Below are 16,126 nucleotides of genomic sequence, written 5' to 3' on the forward strand. Positions count from 1 at the left end.
TTTGCAATGTTTGTGAGGGTAGTTAGTGAGGTTAGTGAGTGTGCACTAACTCAGGATTTTTACACTTGTTGATTTTTTGTTGTAAATTTTGAGTGTGAGTTTTGTTTGCCGTGGTGTGTCAGATAAAGTTTGGTTTGCAGTGCCACCACGGTCTCTCCCGACTCTCTCCTCTCTCTCTCCAAACTCCATTCCGCGTTGCAAGCGCTCCCGAGATACGTGGCACTGTGAGTGTGTATTCAAGTGAGCTCTCCTCGAGGTCATGCTTGTGAAGCTCATGCTGAACGTGAAACACCTTTCGTTCATAATGCTGCGTCTGTGGAAGACTGGTAATTACTGTTGTGTTGTTAACTGCCATAACAGCACTGCAAACACGAAGGGGTTGATCCCACTCACAAAATTCTACTGATTCCCAAATAGATGGCACCCAAAAAGCAAGTGACAGGCATGAATTAAACAAGTGCACTGAACAATGTAAACAACTTTTGATGCATGCGCTAGCAGTGCATGGTCAGAGTTCACGAGTGCAGACAAAATGAGTACCTGCATAAAGCACTGAGCATAAACAGAGTTCAATCATGCTTCACTATACTGCACTGATTAATCGAGTTACTGTGAAATACACACCAGTGTTTTGGTCACGCAGGCATTGAAGCAAGAATTACTATAATGCCTTCAACTTCAGTCTTTTGATCAGTATTAAAAAATTACAAAGCTATAAAGAGTGTGGCATGGAGCCAACTTACACATTTCGAACATAAATAGTGGCGCTGCCACAATAGCTTGTAGTGGTTGGCCGAAGAGGAAATGGTAGAGGGGAGGACGCTATTTCATGACGTGCACTGTCATGGTATGTCAAGGCAAAGATTAGCTATCCCCATTTTACACGTGCGCTGTCGCGGTATGTCAAGGCAAAGATTAGCTCTCCCCATTTCATGACGTGCGCTGTTGCGGTATGTCAGGCAAAGATTAGCTCTCCCCATTCCATGACGTGTGCACTGTCGCGGTATGTCAAGGCAAATATTAGCTCTCCCCATTTCGTGACGTGCACTGTCGCGGTATGTCAAGGCAAAGATTAGCTCTCCCCATTTCATGACGTGCACTGTCATGGTATGTCAACGCAAAGATTAGCTCTCCCCATTTCATGACGTGCACTGTCGCGGTAAGTCAAGGCAAAGATGAGTTCTCCTCATTTCATGACGTGCGCTGTCGCGGTATGTCAAGGCAAAGATTAGCTCTCCCCATTCCATGACGTGTGCGCTGTCGCGGTATGTCAAGGAGAAGGTTAGCTCTCCCAATTTCATGACGTGCGCTGTCGCGGTATGTCAAGGCAAGAGATTAGCTCCCCCCATTTCATGACGTGTGCTGTTGCGGTATGTCAAGGCAAGGACTAGCTCTCCCCATTTCATGACGTGCACTGTTGCGGTATGTCAAGGCAAGGATTAGCTCTCCCCATTTCATAACGTGCGCTGTCGCGGTATGTCAAGGCAAACATTAGCTCTCCCTATTCCATGAAGTGTGCTGTCGCGGTATGTCAAGGCAAAGATTAGCTCTCCCCATTTCATGACGTGCGCTGTCGCGGTATGTCAAGGCAACATTAGCTCTCCCTATTCCATGAAGTGTGCTGTCGCGGTATGTCAAGGCAAAGATTAGCTCCCCCCATTTCATGACGTGCGCTGTTGCGGTATGTCAAGGCAAAGATTAGCTCTCCCCATTTCATGACGTGCGCTGTCGCGGTATGTCAAGGCAAGGATTAGCTCTCCCCATTTCATGACGTGCGCTGTCGTGGTATGTCAAGGCAAACATTAGCTCTCCCTATTCCATGAAGAGTGCTGTCGCGGTATGTCAAGGCAAAGATTAGCTCTCCCTATTCGATGAAGTGTGCTGTCGCGGTATGTCAAGGCAAAGATTAGCTCTCCCCATTTCATGAAGTGTGCTGTCGCGGTATGTCAAGGCAAAGATTAGCTCTCCCCATTTCATGACGTGCGCTGTTGCGGTACGTCAAGGCAAAGACCAGCTCTCCCCATTTCATGACGTGCACTGTTGCGGTACGTCAAGGCAAAGATTAGCTCTCCCCATTTCATGGCGTGCGCTGTTGCGGTACGTCAAGGCAAAGATTAGCTCTCCCCATTTCATGACGTGCGCTGTTGCGGTACGTCAAGGCAAAGATTAGCTCTCCCCCTTTCATGACGTGCACTGTCGCGGTATGTCAAGGCAAAGATTAGCTCTCCCCATTTCATGAAATGCGCTGTCGCGGTATGTCAAGGCAAAGATGAGCTCTCTCCATTTCATGACGTGCGCTGTTGCAGTATGTCAAGGCAAAGATTAGCTCTCCCCATAGGCTTCCCAAGCAACGCTTAGCGGCGCTGCTGCTCTTGACAGGCAGCGCCATCTCTGGCAGCAAAAGAGAAACTAGGGTGTTAGCAGTGCGCGTTTTCCCTTCTCTCCATCGCGTTGCCGCTCGCTTTGCACGTGCAGAGCTCTCGCGGTGCACTTGCCCCGCCTCACAAAGTACCGCTTGCAGTGCGGCTTCAAAAGGATTTTCAAGCTTGACTGGCACTTCCGAAAAGCGAACTTGATAAAATGAGACAGGCTCGTCAATCACGTTAACGGTGAAGAGCAGACGATCGACGACAACCACGCCCGACTCAAAGGGAAATGCATTTCCCAAGCCGCGATTACACCGTGTAGGACGTATACCTCGAGGTAAGTCTCATTCTGTCATGTTAAAGATGAATAATGGTCCACATGCACTACGAAATGAAGCCGTACACGCTATCGATGTTCTGCGGCGTGGACTACGAATAATATGATTGTTTTTTTGATATGGCATGCTTACAGTAGCAGCCGTGCACTTTCGTGAACAAACGTTTGCGGCGTGCGAAAAAAAGATTATACAGCCATGGCACTGCTTCCTGAGAAGGTTAGAGTCAAGTCCTCCGTGCCGTTGGAGAATCACCCACCGATTAAGACGCGAGGCAGCTAGCTGAGCTTTAACCACTGTGAAGCAAGATGAACTGCTCGCCTCGTTTTTTCGGCTCTCGCGTCGTGCTTGCAGTCTCTTTTTATGATATAGACTTGACAGGCGTATTCAAATTCAAATTCTTTATTTTTTCCAAATAAAACCTGCTGCGTGAACGCGGCTAGAAAATCGCACAAAGTCAGAAGGTGGTTACTTCAAGGTTGCAATTGCAAAGCATGTATTAAGTGCCAGTTATATTTAGCGGCTTAAATATATATCACCCTAATAAAGTGACAAAAACAAAGCAAACCTGCAGAACGATGTCAAAGCTTGCTGCAAATGCACAGACGTCCATTCCGGCGTGATAAAGCAGCCTTCCCGACGCGTGAAATGCAGGCGCCGAACTTCTGACAATGTGCCGAGTTCAGTTGAATTCAACCAACCGCGCAATGCTAACGGTATAACGCGAATGTGAATGTTCAACAATGACGGGTAGGTCTCACGAACACGGGGAATCAAAACACAAAGTTGCTTCACCTACAACCGTAACTGGACTTTAACAATATGAGAAGACAGCGAGTAATCATTAATGTAGTTGCTGCGTGCATGCGCCGCGTTACTTACCGATTCAGGTAGTCGGAACGAACGAAAGCGATGAACTCAGACAGCCAAAATAGAAGGCGAGACAGCGTTGTCAGCTATCCACGCTTGCCGCCTGTATTTCTCGTACGACACGCCCGGGAAACGATACAGTTTAACACGTGAATCGTGTGCCTTGCCTTGGTGTTGTCTGCACTGTTGTGGCTGGCCGCTAAACCGCAATACTTCGGACCACGCTTGCGCTTCCGCGGGGTCGCTTCTGCCATAGCGGAAATGCGCAGCTTCGCACAGCAAGCCTCTCGGTTCAACGTACCCAGCTGACGGACCCCCAGTTACCCGCACCGAGAGAAGAACGCGTGCGCACGTGCGCTACTGCTACCGTGAAAGGGGCTGAGTCATTCGGCCGCGCAGAAGGTTCAGAGCTATCCGACAGAGCCGCAGCGCGGCGCTGTCGTCGCGCCGCAAACTTGAGCTTGGGTTCTCTATTTCATGACGTGCGCTGTCGCGGTATGTCAAGGCAAAGATTAGCTCTCCCCATTTCATGAAGTGCGCTGTCGTGGTATGTCAAGGCAAAGATTAGTTCTACCGCTACGACACATTCCTGTGAAGACAAAACACGTGCAAGCACAGAGACCGGCAGAAAACAACATCAAAAATATTTTTCTCACTTAAAACAAAAAAAAAATAATTTGATAAAACTTCCTCAGTCAGTAGAAAATTCTTATTGCTAGTAATTGTGCTATTTAGCATATTTTGGCTAGGACCACCTCAATGTTAAATTTAAGACCAAACATGTGCAAAAATGAACTTTTTTTGCAACTTTGTCAGCACATGTACGCACCGTTTCACGCTATCTGCGTCTCACACTATTTTTTCGCTACATTAAAACTTCCTGTGAATCAGTTAATGCAAAATATTGCATTTCACTAAATGTTATCTTTTTACGAAAAAATCCTGGATGCGGGGCTATATTGTCCATATTTAAGGTAGCACAAAAAAATCACGGAAGTGTTAAAGTTCGTAAAACTTATTTTAAGTGAAAAGCCTACGATCGTTCTGTAGAGAAAATTTTGTCCTGACATAATTTAGAAAGAACGAATTTTTAGACAATGTATTTAAGAGCCATACTTTCGAGCTCTGCGAAAAAATTCACATGCGGTTTGCGGCAGTGAAAAATGTTTTTTGCAAAAGTATTTTGCCGAAAGACTTTTTGCTTTAGACAGACAGCTCTCAATTTTTTTGAACCAAGATGCAGTGGTTGAGTGCCAAAGCTGGACAGTTAGCATGGAATGACCCACTTATAGATAAAGGAAAGATTACTTTTAAGGGCTCGTTTTTTCATTGTTAGACACAATATTAATGAGAACTAACAGACAGCAATGCCAAGAAAAGTATAGGGGGTTGTTGTATATTGTAATATGCTTTGTTCTGTTGTATGGCGCCAGGGGGCGCCGCCATTTGATATATATAAACACCCTCGCTACAGCCGAGGGTTAGGGTAAGTTGGGCGTGGTGTGGAACTGTGTGTGTGGCGTTCCTTTTCGGAGCACCACAGGTGCTCGGTGCCTTTCCATCGCAAACACTACAATGGCGCAGTCGACATGCGTTTTGAAAGCCTTCCACCCTCCGCCGCTCGCCAACGGCAACCAGCAGCCATGAAGCAAATCATCGGCAACACCAGATGCGGCGATACCCTTTCGGTCCGCTTGCATCGCGCCCTCGCTCTTCGGCAGCCCTCGCTCTTAGCGCATTGCCGCTTATCGCGCCGCAGATAGCGAGCCACCGCCCCCAGGAAGGTCAGCGAAACGCCAGGTGATAACGTAACGCCACACAGCTGCGACATGGCCGACTTGATAGGAAAGCCGCCCGGGTTTTGGAACCATCCGGGAACACCAACAGTACCGTGGACGCGGTGGCTTGAAGATTTTGAAACTTATTTGCTTGCCGCTGGCGGCGAAAGTTTTTCCGCGGAACGCAAAGCCGCACTGCTGAAAACACTGCTTGGAGCCGAAGGTCAGAGGCAGGCACGGGTTGCACTCGCCGCGGCATCGGAAACGCCGGGATCAACCAAAGACGCCTACTCCTCATTGGTGCAAACGCTAACGGCCAAGTTCAGCCCTCCAGAGGCAGTAGCCACAGCCAGACTCTCGTTTCGGAACCTCACGCAAGGCGAGTCTCCACCCCAGGATTTTCTCTTCGAATTGCAAGATACAGCTAACCAGTGCGACTTCGGTGAACTGAAGGACCAGATGCTGCTCGAACAATTACTCATTGGATTGACCTCTACGCGACTACGGGAACGGTTGCTTGTCGAGGAGGCCACGCTTACGTTTGAGAAGGCCGTGAAGATCATCAACGAAGCCGACCGCGTCCAGCGTCGCCTCAAAGAATATGAGCCTGAAGTGCTTGTACAGCTAAACACAGCGCCACATCAAAGTTCGGCGCAGCGCCGTCCTTTGCCGCGGGTTGTCACACCTTCTACCGAGCCTCGCCCTTGGCAACTCGCTGCACCTTCGTCGACGTGTCAGCATTACAACCGGCCACCCAAGTCTGCAACTGGCTGCCCCAACTGTGGCTATCAGCATGCTCCTACTCAGAACTGCCCCGCGCGCGGCAAGGTTTGCTACCAGTGTTCCAAGAGGGGACATTTTGCCACTGTGTGTCGCAGCAGACCCTTCGCGCGGTCGCCACCAGCATGGCATCAGCAAGCCTCCAGTCCCTCCAGGCCTAGGCGTTCGGATCACGCCGAGTCTATGGCCCTGTCAGACACCCAACCGGACCTCCGCACACCGGGATTTTACGCCGATGTTGAGGTGAACGGAAAGCCTTTATCTTTATTTGTAGACACTGGCTCGTCAGTTTCCATTCTGTCTAAAGAATTGTTTACGCGTTATTTTGTCCAACCGTCAGGTTCTGATTGCAGACTGGTAGCTCCACCTAAAAAACTGAAAGATTATTCAGGGACTATCGTTCCACTTCTCGGGTGTTTTCAAGCTCTGGTAACGTTCCGAAATCGCACTACTGAGATACTGTTCTACGTTGTAAGCAATGGACGATCCCTTCTTGGTATTGATGCAACCCACAAACTTAAAATGATTCTTGCAGGCGACAGCCTTCAATGCTGCGGCACCAGCACACAGCCAATTCCAGTGAATCCCGAGTTTTCTGCGGGCGCACCGGCCTCGCCTCCCCGTGAGTTGCCACGAGTGCCATCTAACACATCGCAAAACATCACATCAGGTACGGTGGGCCACCTACCAGACAGATTCAATCATTTTGAACACTTGTTTACTACCGGCCTTGGCCTCGTACATGGTGTCACCCATCAGGTCAGGATACGTCCTGAAGTCTCACCACAACGCTTAAAGCTCAGGCGGCTGCCTCTCACATTGCGCGAACCAGTCAAACAGGAAATAGAGAACTTATTACGACAAGACGTCATAGAGCGCGTCTCGGCGTCAGAATGGGTGTCTCCCATTGTTGTTGTTCGCAAACAGAACGGAGCCATTCGAATGTGTGTGGATCTGCGCGCACCTAACCAGGCCATCATTGTTGATAGCTTCCCATTGCCTCATGCAGAAGACCTGCTGCAGTCTCTTCAGGGTGCTAAATGGTTTTCAAAGTTAGATCTCACCTCGGCCTATCACCAGGTAACACTACATGAAGACAGTCGCGACTTGACGACCTTTGTAACGCATGAGGGCCTTTTCCGTTTTAAGCGAGTGTGTTTTGGGCTCGCTTCCGCTCCTTCTGCGTTTCAACAACTCATGCACCAAATTCTGTCGGGCTGTTCTGGTGTCAAATTTTACATTGACGACATCATCGTTTTCGGTAGCACGCAAAAGGAACATGATGACAATCTGGGAAAAGTTCTCACTCGGATTGCTTCCTCAGGGTTAAAGCTAAATGACAAGTGCGTCTTTGATGTCCAAGAACTGTCATTCATCGGACACAAGATTTCCGCTCAGGGCATATCCCCCCTTGAGAAGAACGTTCAGCAGGTTGAGACCTTTAGCCGCCCTTCCAATCCGACCCAACTGCGCTCTTTTCTTGGGTTGACGGAATATTATTCCAAGTTTGTGCCACACATGGCCCACGTAGTGGAGCCACTTCGTCAGTTGCTGCGTAAAGATGTCCCATTCAACTGGGATGTGGCTACTGAAAATAGTTTTCAGCAGGTAAAAAAGTACCTCCGTGATGCGCCCATTTTATCACTGTTTGACCCAACTCTTCCTATTGTGGTGTCCACAGATGCCTCGGATTATGGGCTTGGTGCTGTTTTGCAACAGACCGATGGAGAAAACACTCGAACTATTCAGTTTGCTTCTCGTTCTCTTTCTCCAGCTGAACGCAGGTACTCCACTGGCGAAAAGGAAGCTTTGGCTTGTTTATGGGCTTGCGAAAAGTGGCATGTCTACCTCTGGGGAAGAAAGTTCACACCTTTTGACGGACCACCAGGCACTGGCTACTCTTTTGTCTGAAAAGGGCTCTGGGAGGAAACCACTGAGAATAGGTAGGTGGACAGCTCGTCTTCTCAACTACACATTCACCGTCCAGTACCGCAAAGGCGAGCAGAATAAGGTAGCAGATGCCCTCTCTCGCAACCCCCTTGACACTTCTGAACCCTCCTTTGCTTTTGAGGAGGAAGTAGTCGCCCAGGTTGAGGCCATGATATCCAAGCTTGAAGTACAACAGGCCACGACCTGTAACACAGCACTGAGACAAGTCATGGAATATACGACAAATAGCTGGCCCGCAAGGAAGCAACTTCCTAAAGAACTTCATCCATACTATGAGGTCAGAAGCGAACTTTCGGTGGTAGATAGCATCCTACTGAGAGGGGACCAAGTTGTCCTTCCCAGCCAACTACAGAAACAAGCGCTCGCACTCGCGCATGCAGGACACCCCGGCATAGTGAGAATGCAAGACCTGATTCGCTGCACATACTGGTGGCCAGCTTTTCGCAAACATGTCGAGCAGTATGTAAGCGACTGTCAAATTTGCAACAGTGCTGACAGAGTCGGCCAAAAGTCAACAGGGGCCCATAGAGCCGAGCCGACCGAATACCCTCCCCGACCCTGGGTGAAGGTGGCTGTAGACATAATGGGTCCATTTCATTCAGCCCCTCGAGACTGTCGGTACGCCATAGTCATGGTAGACTACTACTCGAAGTGGCCCGAGGTGATGTTCACATCATGTGTAACCAGTCAATCTGTAATAGGCTTTTTAACCTCAGTTTTTTCCAGAGAGGGACTGCCCGAGGAAATCGTCACTGATAATGGCCCCCAGTTCACCTCTGTGGAATTCGAAACTTATCTCACTACCGAGGGAATCAAGCACATCAGATCTTCACTTTATTTCCCTCAATCTACGGTTTAACCGCATTCTCAAGTCATTCATTCAGTGTGCCCTTCAGGAACGAAGGCCTCAAAAAAGGTCTGTTCTCGACTACGTCACAATATATCGAACCATTCCGCACACTGCAACTAAGTTGTCTCCGTTTTACTTGCTGCGTGGTCGCCAATCGCGAACGCGTTTGCACATTGTAGGCTTCTCCGCGCACAGTTTTCATGAGAACCCATATAACGAGTACCAGGAACTGCGTCAGCGTGTTGAATGCTATCAGCGTAAAATGCAGGAGGATGCTAATCGCAGACATCCTGCCTACCACAATTCCTTTCAACCTGGTGACGACAGCAACCACTACACCGATCGGCACGGCCTCGGCGAGAGCGCCGGCGTCCACAGTACCTGGAAGACTACATAGCGTAATTCTTTTGTTAAGGGGAGGAGAAATGTTGTATATTGTAATATGCTTTGTTCTGTTGTATGGCGTCAGGGGGCGCCACCATTTGATATATATAAACACCCTCGCTACAGCCGAGGGTAAGTTGGGCGTGGTGTGGAACTGTGTGTGTGTCGTTCCTTTTCGGAGCACCACAGGTGCTTGGTGCCTTTCCATCGCAAACACTACAGGGGTGTTATTTGCAGTAATTAGAATATAAATGTGAAGAAAGTAAAGTGGACGAAAAGATAACTTGCCGCCGGCAGGGACCACTTATAGATAGTAACTTACTTTCCTCTGCTTTTGTATGTAATATATGACTAGCTGAAAAATGTTAGTTGACTCCCCACCACCCTGTATTTACGATGCTCCCACTATTCCATATTGTAGGGGACTTACTAGCGAAAGGCAGGTACAAATATATTGTATTTGTGCTGTGTGGTGATACATTTTGTATATTTGCACAGTGCTGATGGAAATGTGCAATCGACAACAGAAGTGACACGGATTTGTACTAGACATATTTTATGAAAAACTACAAAATGCGCTTCCGCCCTGACAACGATGATGTCGCCTGTTATTACCTGCTGCGCATCTGCTCCATGGATGATCAGACGCTGCACTTTCACCACATTGCAGCCACCAAAAAAGTCCTCAGTCACATTGATATTCTTGAAACGCTGCGTGCAGCATGAAACCCGCGATAACACGTGGAGTGCCTGTGCAATTTTTAAGAACTCAAGGCTGTTTAAGGGAGAGTGGAGAGGTGCACACCCAGGTTACGAGATTTTTCGCCTTATGCAGCAGAAGTCTTGTATGTCAGTTTTATTACAGAACCACCACATAACATTATGGAGTTGGTAAAGGCGCGGCAGAGAACTACGAGCAGCAGGAAAAAAAAGGTAGGTTGGCTACTTAAAAACAAACTGCAGCAGTGCACTTTCCGAAAAAGCATTTATCTGCAGTAAAAGTAGCGTTGACTGCTATTGCTAGGAATTCTTTACTTCAGCGAGTCTATATCAGCTTCGCTCGACTTTGGAAGCGCCACATTCTTTTCCTCGCCAATCGAGATGACAAGAAAGATACTAGCCTTGTCGGTGACATCCGTTTCCTGAACGAATGAGAATGCTGCAGGGTTAGTGAGGGGCCTTTATGTTTAATATTACCACTCATGCTTGTCACATGGTGAGAAGAAAAACACTGAATGTGGCACTGGTGCAGGGGATATAGAGCTATGCAGCTGCATAGCGATACATGATGCGATGGCCTAGGGTGCAATCTAACTTGTGGGGATTCGAGGTCCAGGGGTTGCATGCGCAACCCAGTGTCTTCAACGTGGCACCTCAGCTCATGATATCATTACGTGCGCAGCGGCGAGAGGGGTTGTGTTGGACGGGGGCATTTTGCCACCCCCGCTGTGCTTCGTGCACTGCCCTCATTCTGCAGCTGAGACGCCCCGTTCCCTCCTTCCCCTTTTTTGGGGAGATTCCTCCTTTCCACCCGAGGAACGCGCGTAGCTTTCTCGGGGCCTTGGGGTCTTCATTCTTGGGATGTGTGACTGAGCACCGCCGCTGCCATCAACCTCTGCAGTGCTCCGGCCATGGAGTGTGAAATACCGCCGCGGACTGGAGCGCAAAAGCCACTCGAGGTGAGATGAACAGTTATCATACCCTCGACATGTGCTTGCTATTTGTTAACGGTTGTTTCCCCCAGTAGTGCGGAACACTCCGCCGGTGAGGTGTTCTGTTAACTTGATGTGCTATTGTATTTGTTGCAATTGGCAGATATGTATCTGAGGTGAATAAACACCTTCAGTTGAAAGGCTTGTCTCTGTCCCCATTGGCCTGAAACCCGCCGTGGTCACGACTCAACGCAAACCGCGGGATAGGGGTTCGCAGCTCTGACTGTTAGGGCTTTAGAGCTGCTACGCAGTACTAGCGAGAGTGACTGACACTCCGATAGCACGCGGAGCGATCCAAACGAGGGACAGGTTCACACACGCGGCTTGCTGTGTTCATGTTTCAAATAGGAACCCCTATAAGGTGCGCCTGAAGCCACAAATGCGGCCCTGTAGCTCGCTAAGCCTGAACCTGTGGTGGTCTCGACTCCGGTGAGTATCGAGGCTACCACAAACTAGAGTGTCCCATGCTCTTCTCATCCAACATTCTGGTGGTGAGGTGGAGAACCGGCGGTGCATCCTTGCCCGCGCTAGAGCTTCTGCCAGAAAAGATGCTCTCCACTGTTCTCAGGTGCAAGATTTGAAAAATGGATTCAATGGAACAGCGTGCAACTGGAAAATTTTACCACTGGCACCGGCATAAATTTCAATTTGTTGCCTCAGTCTTCCTTTGTGGCAGCAGTGAAACTTCTTTATATTAAAATTGCACTTGAGGTTAAATGGGCACTGAAGACAATTGAGTCGTTTAAGACAGGTAACTTATTCTTTAAGCACTTTGCTGCCTTTAATTCTGCAATTATGAGATCAGCTTTTTAAGGCAAAGTGATATTTTACATAAGCTTTCGAAGTAGATAATGTTTACTGGTTACTACCTACGCATTGTGACTGGCGCAGCTTAGCCTCATTCACTGTTAAATTTTGTGCCACAAGATCTGCACATGAACGTCAGTGTGACATCAAAGATTTCAATGTGCTTTTTCATACTTTAGCCACACTGTGTCAACAAAATTTCCTGAAGCTTGGTATGTTATGTCTCTGCCCCCTTCAGAGGACAATGTACTTCATTTTTACAAATTAAAGACTATGTAGGCCTTAGTAAAGATCACCAAAATCCACGATGTCACAGCAAGTTGGTGTGGGAACTTAAAGGGGTCCTGCAACAATTTTTGAGCATGGTCCGAAAACGTTGCCGATCGGTAGTTCAGGCTCCTGAGAACACGCGAGCCAAACATTATTGGCCGTGAGATCGAGCGGAGTCGCCGCCTGGTGGCTACTGGCTGAAGCGCGTCTAGTGTGGATTGCTCCCTGCGTCGTCTGCTAGCCACGTCGTGTTTGCATGTGCGCGTACGTCCTGCACATTCTCAAAGGTAGGTTTGTTCTGTTATGCGAGTGCGATTTTAACTGCTCGCACGTAAATCTAAGATTGTGTACAGAAGCAAATGAGCTTGCTCGGCTGCATGCGCATTGTAATACGATCAGTGAGTGCGACTTTCGAGAGGGCTGTGTATTGGTGTCGTACCCTTCGTTTGCCAGAATCATTACAGTGCTGATGCCGCTTTCTGGTTCAAGCATATCGTAAAGTGCGCTTGGCATAGTCCCAAACATGAGGAACATTAAATTGTGTGTGAATGCAGCGTTTTAGCGACACCGTGGTAAACAAAAACGAGGCTCATGCACTTTCGCGTTGTTGGTGTATAACTGCGCCACTGTAGTTCATGAGCACTTAAGATGTCCTTTTATTTTACGGTTGTGGTCCCGCTACAGTGAAATATTTCTATCGAGTGAAGTCTGAGACTTCGGTACTCAAACTGTCCCTAAAAAAAACAAAGAGAATGGAATGACACGGCAGCGATAAAACGGTGTTGCCGCGCGCAATTTGAACTTGCGGCGAAATTTATGCAGAACCACCCGTGTTTTTAGCCCGACGGTGTGCCTTACATTTATGTCATATAATTTCACGCAAAACCTCATCCTTCTTTTTACACATTATCTTGAGCGTTTGTGTGGAGTTGTTATAAATTGATGGAAGGCAACGGACATTATTATTCTGAAAAAAAAAAAAAACACTTATTCCACAAAATAACCGGACCTTTGTTGCATCACTGTTGTGCACGTAATCAATCGATGAAAGCTCTGTGCTAAACTCTTACCTGCGTATGCGTATTCGCATGAACAGTGCTATTTAACTCATTGCACAGGAATATGGGCTGGTATACAAATGAACAAGAAGTAAACACTTAAGTGGTTCAGTCGTGCTACAGCAGTGCGTAGTACACAGAACGCAAGCTAAAGATGTACAGAGAAAACAACAATATATATACACAGTCGACCCCGGATATATTGAACTCGGATATATCGAATTATTGGCTATATTTAACAGTTGAGAAATCTTCTTGAATTTCCCATGCAAAAGTATGGGGTTGGTGTGCACGTATATCGAACTCCCGCACAGCGAAACATCCGCTATATCGAACGCTGCCCCGCGCCAAAGCCCAGAAAGTGCATTTTTCCTAACAACTATTGATCATTTTTCGGCCGCGTTCTTGTAAGTTCCAATCCCTCGTCGCGCGCAGGTGATGAAATTGCGTAGCGCTTGTCAGTTCACCGGTATATTTGACGCGCGGTCCGCAGGTTTTAATGCATGGGCTAGTGTTTTTCAAAGAGGCTGATTGCCGAGGGCACCAAAATGAGAATTCAAAGTGACTTGGCAGCCTTGTTGTCTCTTGTCTCTTTGCGCACGATGGCATGCGGGACCGCAAAGCATGGCCTTTGAGATCCGCAACCTCGTGATCTATTTTTAGTGTTTTCGGTTTTCAAATGCTGATCTCAAAGGCTATGCTTTTTTTCGCATTTCTCGCCAAAGTAGCGGCTGCCGTCTGCAAAGCCACAAGTGCCATCGGTATCGCCAACATGTCGACGGTGGAGAAATGTTTCTTCGTGCAGTGTTGTCTCTTGCAGAATGTGTACTTCGCGCTTTGTTCTTGATAAATCGTCATTCAGGAGTCGAACTAAGCATTCTCCCGCTCGTAGCGATAAAAATGATGACCGGTGCTTGGAACGACGTCAAGTAAAGCACTGTCGCGCACTGATTCCTTACGGGCCTTCGTGCCAGGTGACGACTTCGGGCGCGTCATGACCGCCAACTACGGCGTACGGTGCGTCAATGAATTTTGCGACTTAGCGTTTCCGGGCGCCGTATCGGACGGGAGCACAGCGAGTGACTTCATCGGTGCAGGTAACGACGCAGCTGTTTCTTACTGCATCAATGCTGAGATCATAGCTGACGTTGCCGGTGCTGCGGAAATGGACCCGTGCGGTTTGAAGATGCCAGCTGCCGTTGCCGCCGCTAAACCCTTTACCGCGCTACAGAGCTCGCATCAGCGTTCAGCGTCGATCGCCGCTGTTGTGGCGGAAGGTGTTGAATTTACTTATTTGGAAAGCTTCAATAATATTGATGATGACTTGATGAATTCACAGCGCGCAAGAAGCAAGACAAGTTGACGAACTTTTTTCATGTGAAATAAAGTGCGCTAACTTGCAAAAGAAGTTCTCGCCTTGTTCTTTAGCATATGTGAGCAAATCGTCATGTTTGCGCTTTTTACGATTTCAGAAAACTGTGTCGAGGCCTGCAGTGCTTTAATTAAAGCCTTACATACGCATATTTCGTATTTCGAATTATCGATATATCGAACTATTTCGCGGTCCCCTTCGAGGTCGATATATCCGGGATCGACTGTATAGTGCGTAAGCGCAGACCGTCATCCAGGGCCGGCATCCCTTTCATCCGGAGATTGTGCTTCTCTCACTAGTAATAGAAATGTTGGATGATCTTTGTGCATCAATTCAACAATGAGGAGTGTATATATTACCAGTAAGCAGCAATCAACGCATTTTATTCGCCGACGATCGGCTCAAACTGCTCACAACGAAGCGCCGCTGTGCACATTTGTATACGTGCCTCCGACCGCCTCTCCACACTAACGCGGCGACGCTGCTGCCACCTATAGGTCGATCTCGTGGCCAATAGCACAGCACATGGCCTCGAATTTACAATTAATTCTTAAAGTCAGCTAAAATTCGCTCGCTCTTCTTTCAATAAACGATGCGATAAACCCAAATGGCATAAATCCAAAGTCCACGGCCATTGGCTGATTTGAGCATCATGAGCTGCACAGTCACCGTGGCCGCCACATGCCCGCACATGCACTCGTGATCACATGAAAGTAAGCCACGCATTCAATGAAAAAAAGTCACAGTTTCGCCACAAAGGCGAAGCAATGAATGCGATAGCAAGAAAAGCGGCCCGTGATGGATGCGCTGCTACGCTGCAAAAACATCTGCCGCCCGGCAGCAACTACCGTGCGAGCAGACAGCGGAAGGGCAAGGTTCTCCCTGCGCAAATATTAGAAGAAGCGAGCGAGCTGGCCGACGACTTTTAAATGCACCCGTTGCGCTCCTCGTGCCATCCCGCTGGTAATGAAGAAACGCTTATAAGTGCCTGCCGTCTCCGAGTGCTGCCAGCAGTAAAGGGTGTGTATATAACGCTCACCGTTAGCTACCTGAAGGATCTGCGCTTTGTGGCGTAGTGGTTAGAGCCACGCGCTGCGGAGAGAGAGGTCGCTGGTTCGATTCCGCGCTTCGGAAGCATTCTTCTGAATAATTTTTTTGGGGACTTTTATATATATATACATACTTATACATATACGGTGCATGACGGTGGCGGCATACACCAGCCGAGACTGTCCATATAATTGCTATCGCAATAAAAAGAAAGAAAAGAAAGTGCTCAAGGTTATGACGCGTGCTGATGAACAGACAGAGCCCCCTTTTCATCTCACCCCTGCACAGCTTTCAGCACACTGGCTGCCACTTAAAGGCCAACTCCGGCGATTTTGTGGCCATGTCAAAGTAATGGTGCTTTTATGTTCCTGAGACGCTCCTGTCACGGGCCCGATAGCAGAAACACTCGGCAAATTGGAGAATAATTTTAAATAAGCAAAAAAGCGCAACACCGAAACTGAAACCCAACCGAGCATACTGTCTTCGCGTGACGTATAAGTGGGGACAAAACCGGAAATCATGCAAGGCATGCCGGTCCCACCAG

At 48.2% G+C, this 16,126-nt stretch overlaps 3 protein-coding genes and 1 long non-coding RNA gene across 4 annotated transcripts in view; 2 read left to right on the forward strand and 2 right to left on the reverse strand.

Annotated features, from left to right (window-relative positions):
- Positions 1-16,126, reverse strand: part of LOC119388290 (protein SEC13 homolog) — a 492,033-nt gene that overhangs the window by 236,488 nt on the left and 239,419 nt on the right.
- LOC119388291 (disintegrin and metalloproteinase domain-containing protein 11) overlaps positions 1-16,126 on the reverse strand; it is a 483,088-nt gene that overhangs the window by 111,248 nt on the left and 355,714 nt on the right. The gene's annotated exons all lie outside the window — the stretch shown is intronic.
- LOC119388298 (uncharacterized) overlaps positions 1-16,126 on the forward strand; it is a 50,432-nt gene that overhangs the window by 24,088 nt on the left and 10,218 nt on the right. The window lies entirely within an intron of this gene.
- LOC119388293 (uncharacterized) lies at positions 5,080-6,777 on the forward strand. The gene is made up of 2 exons (XM_049413905.1): positions 5,080-6,372; positions 6,665-6,777. Exons 1-2 carry the CDS (start codon positions 5,401-5,403, stop codon positions 6,710-6,712), a joined length of 1,020 nt encoding a protein of 339 aa, XP_049269862.1. The 5' UTR covers positions 5,080-5,400; the 3' UTR covers positions 6,713-6,777.

The sequence above is a fragment of the Rhipicephalus sanguineus genome, chromosome 3 (genome assembly GCF_013339695.2).
Source record: "Rhipicephalus sanguineus isolate Rsan-2018 chromosome 3, BIME_Rsan_1.4, whole genome shotgun sequence".
Lineage (NCBI taxonomy): Eukaryota > Metazoa > Arthropoda > Arachnida > Ixodida > Ixodidae > Rhipicephalus > Rhipicephalus sanguineus.

Excerpts from the sequence above, each read along its gene's own strand:
- LOC119388293 (XM_049413905.1), top strand. The coding sequence starts at position 5,401 with ATGGCCGACTTGATAGGAAAGCCGCCCGGGTTTTGGAACCATCCGGGA. Across the intron at positions 6,373-6,664 it reads GATTTTACGCCGATGTTGAG|GCGACAGCCTTCAATGCTGC; the intron begins GTGAACGGAAAG and ends TGATTCTTGCAG.